The following is a 12834-nucleotide window of genomic DNA, read 5'->3' on the forward strand; positions in this document are numbered from 1 at the left end:
AGTGATCACTCGACCGCCATACCGAGCAGTAGCTATAACTCTGCACAGAAACCCTTGGCAGTGTGCGTGCTTGTTGGAACTTATGGCGGATATGAAGAGAGCTAAGAGTGGTGCGAAGTACGCAGCTTGGGTGTATAATGGGGTTCTGCGTTCGTGTGAGTTCCGTGGGAGAGTGTGTCAACGCCACTCCTTGTCTGAGGGCACCCTATAGGTTAAAATAAAGTCGTCCAGGCGGTTTTGTATTTGGTTGGTTAACCAATAAATGTTATAACTACCCAAAAATTTACAAATTATTTGTTTATTTTTATTTAAATACCTAAAGATACAGAGTATAATACAGGGTCGATTTTTTAAATTGGGCCCCACTCCACCTCGGGCCACGCAAAAATCGTCTTATATAATAAATAAAAATAAAAAGCCTTTTATTTCCTACTATTTGTTACATGGATTTATGTTTGGTTAGTTTGATATTAGTTTTTGTTATTGATTAATTTAGTTTTTTGTTAGTATTTTTAATCTTAGTCTAATAGGCAGGAACCCCTTAATTGTGAAGGGGCCTACGGGGCAAAACCTAAGGGGCAAAAATGGTCTTATAAGACCCTAACTTCTTAATGTCTATAACTCCTTCGCCGTCGGTCCCTTATTCCCCGAGCCTCTGTAGTAATGTTCTATGCCTGTAATGTTTATTGACAATGGTTATTTCAATAAATAAATGATACACTTACGTTGACTTTCCTTCCCATGGTCATTTCCAGGTAGAACTCCCGGTACCACAGCTGGGACAGGTCGCAGCACTTTTGCAAGGAATCTGTGAATAAATCGCAATCATATTGATCTAGTTATAATGCATATCTTTATTGAGCTTATCTTATCTTATCTTATTGTTTTCGGGGGCCCTTGCGGATACACTTCGACCCATAAGGATCTTTTGTGCAGTTACCCCCTAGAAAAGATCCGTCAACTACTCAAGAGCTTTTCCCACCATATCCATGTGCCGGGTGATGGAGCTCATGGGTAGCGTTTTAAAGTCCTTTGGTTCCAGGTATCCTGCTCCAAAGTCCTTCATTCTTTGTCTGGCGAGGGCGTGACATTCACACATTAAGTGTCTTACTGTCTCTTCCTCTTCGCCACACATACGACAATCGGTGTTTATTGAGCTTAACAAATAGTTTATAGTTAATGAAATATAATCAATATTACAAGCATTATACGATTGCACAGCGTGTATTAAATAATGACTTAATAGTCTTAATATAATTGTGTTAAGGCATAAAATCAAATGGATTAAAACAATCTGTTGACCGCAATCTAATTTTACTGCTTTTAAAATTAAAAATATAGAGATGGTTTGTCACATGACTCTGTGACATCCAACAGGCGTCTTTTATAAGTCTAATAGCTTTGATTTTTAGCTTATTGATGAAGAGTGTGGTATTTTTTAAGACTAGTGACCATAAGATGGGCTAAGCTGTCAACGTCCAGGTCTGTGCGCGTCGTCTACCCCGGCGACATCAAATATCATCATCGGTCGAATTTCCAGCACTTTCAGCTGTATGTACACCTGGATTATACCTGACAGGTTCAGCAGACAGTTCCAGTAGAAGCTCTGGCGGTGGAAGGCCTCGATCTGTACGAGGGTGGCAGCGTCCAGGTCTTTGCGGAGCGGTAGATCAGGGCTCACAGCAGTTCCAGTGGTATATACACCAGGAGCTAAACTATACCTGACAGGTTCAGCAGACAGTTCCAGTAGAAGCTCTGGCGGTGAAAGGCCTCGATCTGCACGAGGGTGGCGGCGTCCAGGTCTTTGCGGAGGGGTAGATCAGGGTTTCCAGCAGTATACACACCAGGAGCTGAACTATACCTGACAGGTTCAGCAGACAGTTCCAGTAGAAGCTCTGGCGGTGGAAGGCCTCGATCTGCACGAGGGTGGCAGCGTCCAGGTCTTTGCGGAGCGGTAGATCAGGGCTCACAGCAGTTCCAGTGGTATATACACCAGGAGCTAAACTATACCTGACAGGTTCAGCAGACAGTTCCAGTAGAAGCTCTGGCGGTGAAAGGCCTCGATCTGCACGAGGGTGGCGGCGTCCAGGTCTTTGCGGAGGGGTAGATCAGGGTTTCCAGCAGTATACACACCAGGAGCTGAACTATACCTGACAGGTTCAGCAGACAGTTCCAGTAGAAGCTCTGGCGGTGAAAGGCCTCGATCTGCACGAGGGTGGCGGCGTCCAGGTCTTTGCGGAGGGGTAGATCAGGGTTTCCAGCAGTATACACACCAGGAGCTGAACTATACCTGACAGGTTCAGCAGACAGTTCCAGTAGAAGCTCTGGCGGTGGAAGGCCTCGATCTGCACGAGGGTGGCAGCGTCCAGGTCTTTGCGGAGCGGTAGATCAGGGCTCACAGCAGTTCCAGTGGTATATACACCAGGAGCTAAACTATACCTGACAGGTTCAGCAGACAGTTCCAGTAGAAGCTCTGGCGGTGAAAGGCCTCGATCTGCACGAGGGTGGCGGCGTCCAGGTCTTTGCGGAGCGGTAGATCAGGGCTCCCAGCAGTTTCAGCGGTATATACACCAGGAGCTAAACTATACCTGACAGGTTCAGCAGACAGTTCCAGTAGAAGCTCTGGCGGTGAAAGGCCTAGATCTGCACGAGGGTGGCAGCGTCCAGGTCTTTGCGGAGCGGTAGATCAGGGCTCCCAGCAGTTTCAGCGGTATATACACCAGGAGCTAAACTATACCTGACAGGTTCAGCAGACAGTTCCAGTAGAAGCTCTGGCGGTGAAAGGCCTCGATCTGCACGAGGGTGGCGGCGTCCAGGTCTTTGCGGAGGGGTAGATCAGGGCTTCCAGCAGTATAAACACCAGGAGCTGAATTATACCTGACAGGTTCAGCAGACAGTTCCAGTAGAAGCTCTGACGGTGGAAGGCCTCGATCTGCACGAGGGTGGCGGCGTCCAGGTCTTTGCGGAGGGGTAGATCAGGGCTTCCAGCAGTATAAACACCAGGAGCTGAACTATACCTGACAGGTTCAGCAGACAGTTCCAGTAGAAGCTCTGGCGGTGGAAGGCCTCGATCTGCACGAGGGTGGCGGCGTCCAGGTCTTTGCGGAGGGTGCGTCTGCCACCAGATTTGTCGGAGATCAGGGCTTCGAGTTGAGTGCGCACCATGTAGAGTTGAGTGGAAGACGGGCCTGTCAGAAAGAAATATGAGATATTTTAAAACATGGACAAGTCACTAATCCTTCTTCTGATATACCTAATTGAGACAAAGTGACTTAAGGCGACGGTAGCGGTGGGTAAAATATCAGATTCTGTCAATTTACCCCATTTCACACACAAGCGCACTTCACGCACACTACCTCACTGTACTGGGACAGGTCAGTGACCCATCATGTTTTTTTAAGATTGGACTTTTAGTTTAGTATTGACCACTAGCCTCCTTTGAAGGTAAAAGCATTCCATTTAAAGATGAAAGTGAAACAATGCATTTAATCTTGCTTTCCTTGTCTGTTCATGTCACACGTGACGTACCTATTTAATTCATTTGATTGTTGACTGTTTTACTACCTAATATTGCTTTGTCGAGATACGCGTTTTGTACAATTAAAGCGAATAAAACAAGATGTCATTAAGTCAGATGTAAAATGTTATTTACTACTCTATACGGTTTTTCATAAGGTGCAAAATCCATTCAATAGGAATTTAAATAAATAAAGTTTCAGCAGGGTGGCAATTCCATTTTGGCGGATAAAGCGAAACAGAATAGTTCTATCGAACCTGCTTACAAATTATCACGAGAATCAGTTGAGAAATGTGATCTGCAAAGGAGAACATACAAAAGCATTTTTGCCCGAGCTGAAACGGAGACCTTTGCTAACGCTCGGCCAATGATGGTTTAGGTACACCTATAAAAAATGGTTGTCCCTGCTGTAATTTTAATATCTTAATGTTTCAACCGGTATAGTTTTACCTTCAAAAATAATCGGTATCGCTAAACAATAGCGGTACCTTACTACTTATACGTTCACGAAATCGGTATCTGCATAACTTGATTGTTAGTAAACTAACCTGGAAAATAATCTCAAAATCACCGAAACATTTATGTACAGTCACCTGCAATAATATGTTACGTCATTAACGCCAACTTTGCCTCCAGGGAAACTTTGCCCAAAACGACAATTTTAAACAAATTCGTTGTTTTTAGTAGAAAATTGGTTATATTTCTGACAAAGTATATGCCAAACTTGTGCATAACTTGACTTGGGAATTTTGAGCGTGTTGTCTAATATAGGGTATATTTCGGCGGGCAAAAAATTGATAAATAATGAATGCAAGTAGAAAAAATTGAGAACCCTTTGACAAATATTTCCGGGTTTCAGTTATAACTAGTGTCCGACCGAAACATGTTTTTTTGCCGAAACCGAAACCGAATGTTCGGCTTTGGCTCTAGTTTCGGCCGAAACCGAAACCGAAACCGAAACTTTTGTAGACTTGTTAAAATCGTAGAAAAAATCTCATAAAACCGCTTTTACACACATATTATGGGGCTGTCAACACCCAATGTCCTTGAAATTGATGTTACTTAAGCAGTTTTTTAAGAAAATTACTAGAGTTAGACCAAGATAATTCTGCAACGATTTTGATAACACATGCAGTGCAAGTGTTAATTTAAACGTCAAAACTTCCATGAAATTATGACGTATAAATAACATATGCACTAGCAACTAGTAGCACTGCGTATGCTATCAAAATCATTGCAAAATTTTCTTGGTCTAACTCTATTCATTCACCAGTCAAGCTAACATGTAGATACAGGGTCAACCAAAAAACCAACCAAAAACGCGAGCGCAGCGAGCGCGAAATTTTTTGTTAACAATATCGCAAGGCCGGGTACCGATCTTCACCTGAGGGGCTACCGCGAAAACCGAAATTTGCAAATTGCGGGGATCTTTCTCTTTTACTCCAATGAAGGCGTAATTAGAGTGACAGAGAAAAATGCCCGCAATTTGCAAACTTCGATTTTCGCGGTTATAGCCCTGGGCCTAAAAGTCCGAAGTGCCCCAGTGAGGCGAACTTTCATGCAAAGTCAAAGCCGTGCTTCAGGCTTCAGGATAAGTAGTTAAGCACAGACTCCAACCAATGTCCATTGTATTAAAAAGCGAGACCGCAGGCCGAGCATGGCGCAGCGACCCAAAGGCTAAGCTGAAGTAGAGGACATGTGGAACACAAACCAATGGTAAATTGAGGTAAAAAGTGAGGCTAAGGTCGAGCATTCGTATGAAAAACTGTACTGGGGACACTTTTAAGGGTTTTTTCTTCGTTTTAATCAATAGTCAGCTGTTCAGCTTCGCAAAATATTAACTATTGAGAAAATCAACTTTGCGGCACTAGTTGAGCGTAGCCTCGCTTAAAATTTGCCATTAGAGGTAGATAGAAAAATGAGTGAATAAGAGCGAAAAAGACATCGTTCGACTCGTGTCGAGCTGATACTCGGCCAACGGCTACGTGCGACAGTGCTATCTCATTTACTCCGATACAATTAGACAGTGTGCGCGTTATAGATATTGACAGCCTCTTAAGACTGCGTCGACCGTCCAGTGGCGCTCTCATTAGTGGAATTGTGTTTTATAATAAACCAATTAATTTCTGTACCTATACATGAATCAGTATATGTAGGTATGTATTAATATTGTTGTCCTACTTATTCCCGAAATTTTGGTCTTTGTCCGAAGTACCATTTCGTAAGTTTCGGCCCGGCCGAAAGGTTCGGCCGTTTTTTGGCCGAAACCGAAACTACAGCCGCAACATGATTTTTTGGCCGAAACTGGCCGAAACCGAAACCGAACCTTCGGTCGGACACTAGTTATAACACATGAAGCATAGATTATGTCTATTGAGATTTAAACTAAAAAGGCCTAAATACACAAAAGTTATAGCGGTGGGCAAAGTAATCCGGTAATTTGGCATCCATACCAACATTGCCCACCACCAAAAACGGATTAGGGTTGTCACTTTCATCTAATTTACCCAACTTCGCAAGTAAAAGAAGGTTATGTTTGTACACTAAAATAAGTTTATAAATATATACTGTATTTAATTTGTCTTTTTATCCTTTATTTAGATGTTTTATCCCGTTAACGAATGAAAACACAACAAAAATCATATTTTTGGCCATTACCAAAAACGGATTAGGGTTGTCACTTTCATCTAATTTACCCAACTTCGCAAGCAAAAGAAGGTTATGTTTGTACACTAAAATAAGTTTATAAATATATACTGTATTTAATTTGTCTTATTATCCTTTATTTAGATGTTTTATACCGTTATGTATTATCCCGAATGAAAACACAACAAAAATCATATTTTTGGCCATTAAACTATTGTAACAGATTTTCTCAAAAGTGACAACCCTAGCCTTTGTAAAATGCTTAGGCGAGCCTTATTTGGAAATGGGCAAAAACGGGTAGGCAAAATTGCCCAGCAAATTTATTTAAAAGTTTTTACACTTATCGCTAAGTTATTAACAGGGAATGGTAGGATTGCCCAAAACCTTTAAGTGATCCTTAGACATCATCATCATACGAGCTGTATTTGAATACCAAATTGACGTGGGCAATGTTGGCGAAAACCCCGGATATTTTATTATTTGCCCGCCCTCTAAAACGCAAAAAAATGGGTAAAAACACGATAAAAAAATGGTTTCTTCACATAAACTGATGCGTTTGATCACAATGGACGTGCTGAGCAAAAAAAAGTCATATGATGTGATTTTTTTTGAGAAATTCGTGTTTTAAAAAAAAAAGCGGGCAAAGTTGGTGGTAATGAGTAATGACGGTACCTACTCTTCGAAGGCCGCAAAAATATGTGACATGCTCTTATGGTTCTACAAATAAGATCATGTCAGATATTTTTGCGGCCTTCGTTGTGTAACATAAATTGCAGGTGACTGTACATTTGGAATAATTATTTTATTTAGTTACAACGAAAGTTTCAAGTTTAGTACGAAAATACTTCAGATATGCAATATGCACAAAATGTAGACCTAATCGAAATAAAACATTGCTTTTTATAGTAAATTTATAAAACATTCGATACATAGGTATACATAACAATAACCAGGCCACAACGCTATTGGCCTGTAAGCTTCATCTCGGTCTCCAAAGCCGCAAAAACTTGCTAGTACTTAGTGCTGGTCTAGCCGTTATTTTTTCTTGAAGATTTTCAGAGAACAGCACGTACACGCATTATACATATAGACGGAACGAACGGCATAATCATAATAATTTATTCGTCGCAATCCATGGTATTACAGATCTAGGTACAAGACTTTCAGGTATTACTTATACGAATTACATAACTCTTCCTGTTAATAGGCAATATTTTAATATAAAAGTTCTATAATATAATACACGATTACAGTTGTCATCAAAATTCATTGACATACAGAAGTCAAATACGTTTTTAAAATGACGCAAAATGATACCAGCATAATAAAAATTGATCCCAATCAGTAAAGATGAGTCTTTAAACTTTTTTCATTTTAAGCGAGTTTTGAAGGAACATAATACTTAAATTCGACTGTAATCGTATTGTTTTAATATAGTTTACTGCGGTTTTCAACAATAATGACCCGTAAATAACAGCAAATGAAATTTAAATGAGACGCGAGCTGATATTTATGTACCCTATTTTTTGAAATACATTTTATCTACTGGTATGCTTTCTCGTGTGCGTATATGATTTAATGTCAATATAATTGTCAAAAGCAAGAAAATCAAGCTGTCATTTTCATTTGAAGAAGTACACGTGTGCTCCGGTGTAGCCCCAACGGGCATCTGACTTGAAGAAGAATTTTGAGTGATGTCGTCAATGTATGGAAATTGTTCGAAAGTTTACATTTGAGATTGAATTTCTGTGTTGTCTTTGTGAGTAAAAATATAAATCGATAATAAATTGGTAGCTGAATTATCTAGCTTCCAAAATCATACAATAATTCAATTACTGTCAAAGACAAAATTGTTTTGCTTCTGTCTCAAACGGAACTCCATATTTTGATTTTTTGATACTTTTAGTGTCGATTTGTAGAGAATAACAGCAAATTAAAAATATAATGGTATGAAGAGTCGGTACACGGTTTCTTCGTGAATAAATTTACGTGTAATTTAATGCAATTATCAAACATTTATTGAACAAATTATGGTTACAAAGTGAGGTCTAAATCGAAAACGTCATATACCGGCCCCTTAACCGGACAAGTGCGAATCTGACTCGCCCGCCGAGGGTTCCGTACTTTTTAGTATTTGTTGTTATAGCTGCAACAGAGATACATCATCTGTGAAAATCTCAACTGTCTTGAGTGTCGAGCGGCCTAGCCAAGGTGCCGATCACTTGCGCTTCGCCATCGAATCGCTTTGTGTCTCTCTATCACTCTTCCATATTAGTGTGACAGTGACAGTTGCGTTTCGTTCGCTACGGAGCGTTAGCGATTGGCATGTTGTCTACGGGGCCAGGTCTCTCTCTGACACTATTATACTGAAAGAGAGAGTGAATACAATATCGTACCGACGTTCCTTCTGGGCACTTTGATGGTGAAGCCAGCCTCGGAGTCCTTCTTCCCCCGCAGCGCCGGGTCCTGTTGGGGCTCACAGCCGCGGGCCCAGTCCCCGCAGGTCTCTCGCACAGACACTATTATACTGAAAGAGAGATTAAGTTAAAACGGCGTACATATTAAGTAGAATCCAAAAAAAGTTAATTTTAATCCTGTACCTCCGAATAAGGTCTTTCTTGTTCTTGATAGCTTTCCTGAGTGGTTCACGTAGAACCAGTTGCACGAAGTCTTGTAGCTCAGCATATATGGATCTGTAACAACATCAATTCTATATTAGTTAGAGTTTTCAATGGCGATGTGCCGTTCTCGAAATTTTTCCGAGATCAAAAGAAATCTATCGGAAACGTTCTCGGAAATTTCTCGGTTAACCCTTTCGTCGCAAAAGCGGTGAATTATTTTGTTTAATTGCTTAGTGTAGGAGATAAAACAAACACCATGGACGCTTAACAGCAAATACTTGGCACCATTCATGGCAATATAAAAATAATACTAACTGATAAAAAACCAGGAGTAAAAACAACACAAAATTGCCGAAACAAGTTATTTGAGGCAAAAGGTATAAACTTAACAAAATATGTCATTCCATTACAAAAAAAAAATTGTTCATAACTTATTTATGCTAACGTTCTCGAGAAAGTGGCAAATTTTCCGGAAATTTCTTCGGAAGTAATTCTCAGAAACGAGAACGTTCTCATCGGCACATCACTAGTTTTCAACATCAATTCAATACAACCGGTCACTGTTCTTACAAACGCATCGCAAAAGCACCCTCTGTAATGAACGACGGCTACCCCATTACGTAAAGTATGAGTTTTCTCAAATGATTTTTACGCCTAACATCCTATAACACTTTAAACTCTCGCGTTTTGTACACATATTTAATTACACAAACGGGTCTACCGCGATATAATTTCATTGTTTTTACCTTAAATTCCGACGTTTCAGCTGAGTTGCACCAGCTGTGGTCACGGAAAGACTGACGTCCCAGCAAATGTCAACGGAAAATCAAAAATGTCAACGGAATATCAATGAAATTATATCGCGGTAGACCCGTTTGTTTAATTAAATATGCCTATTAAACAAAAGCCATTGTGCATTCTTTTGTGCGAGCGGTGGGCTACCTTATTAGGCACGTGGCAAAGCAACAATGTCATTTAAAAAGCAACTGTATCGTGGTGGTTTTAAGGTTCAAATCTATGTAATGATATGAGCGCTCGCCTACATTGAGGTGGTCGATCGTCCTACATTGCCAAAACATGTTAGATATACATAGACTTGAACCTTAAAACCACCACGATACAGTTGCTTTTTAGGGTTCCGTACCCAAAGGGTAAAACTCCGCTGTCCGTCCGTCCGTCCGTCCGTCTGTCTGTCACCAGGCTGTATCTCACGAACCGTGATAGCTAGACAGTTGAAATTTTCACAGATGATGTATTTCTGTTGCCGCTATAACAACAAATACTAAAAACAGAATAAAATAAAGATTTAAGTGGGGCTCCCATACAACAAACGTGATTTTTGACCGAAGTTAAGCAACGTCGGGCGCGGTCAGTAATTGGATGGGTGACCGTTTTTTTTTTCAGTGATTTGCACTATGGTACGGAACCCTTCGTGCGCGAGTCCGACTCGCACTTGCCCGGTTTTTAAAGGACATTGTTGCTTTGCCACGTGGCTAATACGGGAGCCCACCGCTCGCACAAAAGAAACAATGGCTTTTGTTTAACAGATTAGGATCTTAGGTGTAAAAATCATTTGAGAAAATTCATACTAGGGTAATCCGCCAGTAACTAGCCACTTATAGAAACTGGCCACCCTAAACTAAGAATGAATTCTATTCACCTATAAACAGAATTCATTTTAATATAAGGTTTCAATAACTGGCCAGCTTTCAATAACTGTCCACCTTATACTAAAATGAATCCTATTTATAGGTGAATAGAATTCATTTTTGGTTTGGGGTGGCCAGTTACTGGCGAATTACCCTATATATCCCGGCTATATATAGACCGCCTGTTGTTACCTCTATTGTCTTTCGTTTATGCTACTGTACATTTATTGTAAACTACGAGTATGTGAGGTGTGCAATAAAGAGTATTGTATTGTAATTATCACTCACCGCCTGGCCGCATCAGCGAACACAGTCTCCATCCTCGCCATGAGCACCTGCAGGCCCTTGATCATGGCGATCACTTCGATCATGGCGAACTTCTCTTCAGAGGTGTAGTTGTACCGGGTCGCCTGTGGATAGAACATCAATACAATCGCGTTCATACTCCTCGGTATCGGGCGGACAGCGCGGGTTACTGGCATGATCTGTAGGATGGAGTAACTTCCACGAGCATAGCTCGGTGAGGACTGAGCACCAGGATGATAGTAGTTGCAGGCCACGCAGGCAGAGCTCGGATACTGCCTTTTTTCGGCGTCGGAGCCGGCCTCTGTGTAGTATGCGGTAATAGTACATTATTGTCGAGGCTCGGAAGTAGCTACTTGCAGGCTGAGGATTCGTTTTAAACGGACGACCTTGGGAGTCCGTTTAATTGAATCCGAAGCCAGCAAGTAGCCTTCCAGCCGAGTCATATATAGTGCTTTTCTCAAAAATGGTGCAAGAAATATAAATATCATAGAAATATTTTACAAAAGCAACTTTCTTACGTATATATTTTCACAGAAAAAAGTAGAAACAATTGAAAAAATTAGCTTTGCCGCCCATTTATTTTTTTAATAAAAAAATAGAAGTGTATTTTTCTGCCGAAAATACGCCAACCTATTTGAGACAGCTAAATAGTCGCGGTACTAATCATCTGTTTGGCTGTTTAATGGGCCTATGCCTTCATTTGATATGGCCATTTCAACTTTTAAAAAGTTTGGAACTCGACAAATAATGGAATTTGTATGCAACATTGCAGTCCCAAAATCGAGACTGCAATGTTTTTAACTTTTTAATTTTTGATTGACCATAAACTACGCGCTTCGCAACCTATTTTTTAAACGGCAAAGTCGACTTTGCCGTCCATTTTTGAGAAAAAACGTTTTTTTAACTCACCCGTTCGTACTCCTCGGCGTCAGGTGGGCAGCGCGGGTTACTGGCGTGATCGGTAGGATGGAGGAGCTTCCACGAGCACAGCTCGGTGAGGACCGAACACCAGGACGAGAGGAGTTGCAGGCCGCGCAGGCAGAGCTCGGTCACTGTCTTGTTTTCGGCGTCTGATCCCGCCTCTTTGAACGTTGTTGTCACCTGAGGAAAGTAACAGTTCGTACAATTTACATGTGAACTAAGACACCCAAAAAGTGAAAATAGGAAACCTTATTTTTAAGCTTAACCTATCCGTCCGTATGACCGTCCGTTCGTCCGTCTGTCAGCGGGCTCAAATATAATAAATCTAGATTAAGACGCAGTCAAATTTTCAACCACACCTGAGAATAAGTAATACATGTACTACCGTACAGAAAGGACACTTCCTACAAAACCGAAGTTTGACAGCGATTCAGGGTCGAATCGTGATATCCTTTTCTAACTTATGGCACTATCCCTTTTGGCTATTTAGGGTTGTCAAAGTTCAAGTAATTATCTTATCTGTGGTCGATAACACAAAGGGACGTCAAGTTGACGTTGAGTTGAGTGTCTTTGGTTGAGTCAACCCTAATAATTGCTCGGAGTAATGCTGAGCCGAAAGGAGCCGAGTTTGCCCGAAGTGTCTCCCCCACTGACCACACAGTATTCAACCATATCGTTATTTCAACCGTCTGAGTAAAGCACGAGTAAGGTGGGCCTATAACTTAAAACTCACTTCATTGCTGTAGCGGGCCAGCTCGGAGATGTAGTTCTGGTGTTCCTCGCGGATCTGGGGCAGGTGGACCATCAGGTCGGCCTGCGGAGACGGCGGGTTAGGGCTCGAAGATAGCGGCCACCTGACAAACACATAGTTAAGTTTTAGCTTAAGAGCCCATCAAGCGTGCACACTAGCGCCACTATTAAATAATCGTGATTATTTAAATTTAACGTATTTAAAAAAGGGGGCCACTACGTACTGTATTTTGTATGTAAGTGCCTTTTGAATACATTAAACTAGTTTTTATGTTGCTGGATACGTCAATCTATGCGTCCAAAGTTAAAACGGCCGTTTTAAGTTCATAGATCGACGAATCCAGCAACATAAAAACTAGTTTGATGTATTCAAAAGGTACTTAAATACAAAATACAGTACGTAGTAGCCAATCAGTAGGTATTG

The 12834-nt window shown here is 41.2% G+C and overlaps 1 protein-coding gene across 1 annotated transcript in view; it reads right to left on the bottom strand.

The window, feature by feature from the left end:
• LOC134802475 (cytoplasmic FMR1-interacting protein) overlaps positions 1-12834 on the bottom strand; it is a 99317-nt gene that overhangs the window by 22318 nt on the left and 64165 nt on the right. The window contains exons 9-15 of the mRNA XM_063775153.1: positions 12394-12514; positions 11649-11840; positions 10722-10843; positions 8764-8856; positions 8560-8690; positions 3018-3188; positions 726-808 (exon numbers count right to left, since the gene is read on the bottom strand). Of these exons, the coding sequence (XP_063631223.1) occupies positions 726-808; positions 3018-3188; positions 8560-8690; positions 8764-8856; positions 10722-10843; positions 11649-11840; positions 12394-12514 (913 nt within the window). The remainder of the gene's footprint in view (positions 1-725; positions 809-3017; positions 3189-8559; positions 8691-8763; positions 8857-10721; positions 10844-11648; positions 11841-12393; positions 12515-12834) is intronic.

The sequence above is a fragment of the Cydia splendana genome, chromosome 24 (assembly GCF_910591565.1).
Source record: "Cydia splendana chromosome 24, ilCydSple1.2, whole genome shotgun sequence".
Taxonomy (NCBI): domain Eukaryota; kingdom Metazoa; phylum Arthropoda; class Insecta; order Lepidoptera; family Tortricidae; genus Cydia; species Cydia splendana.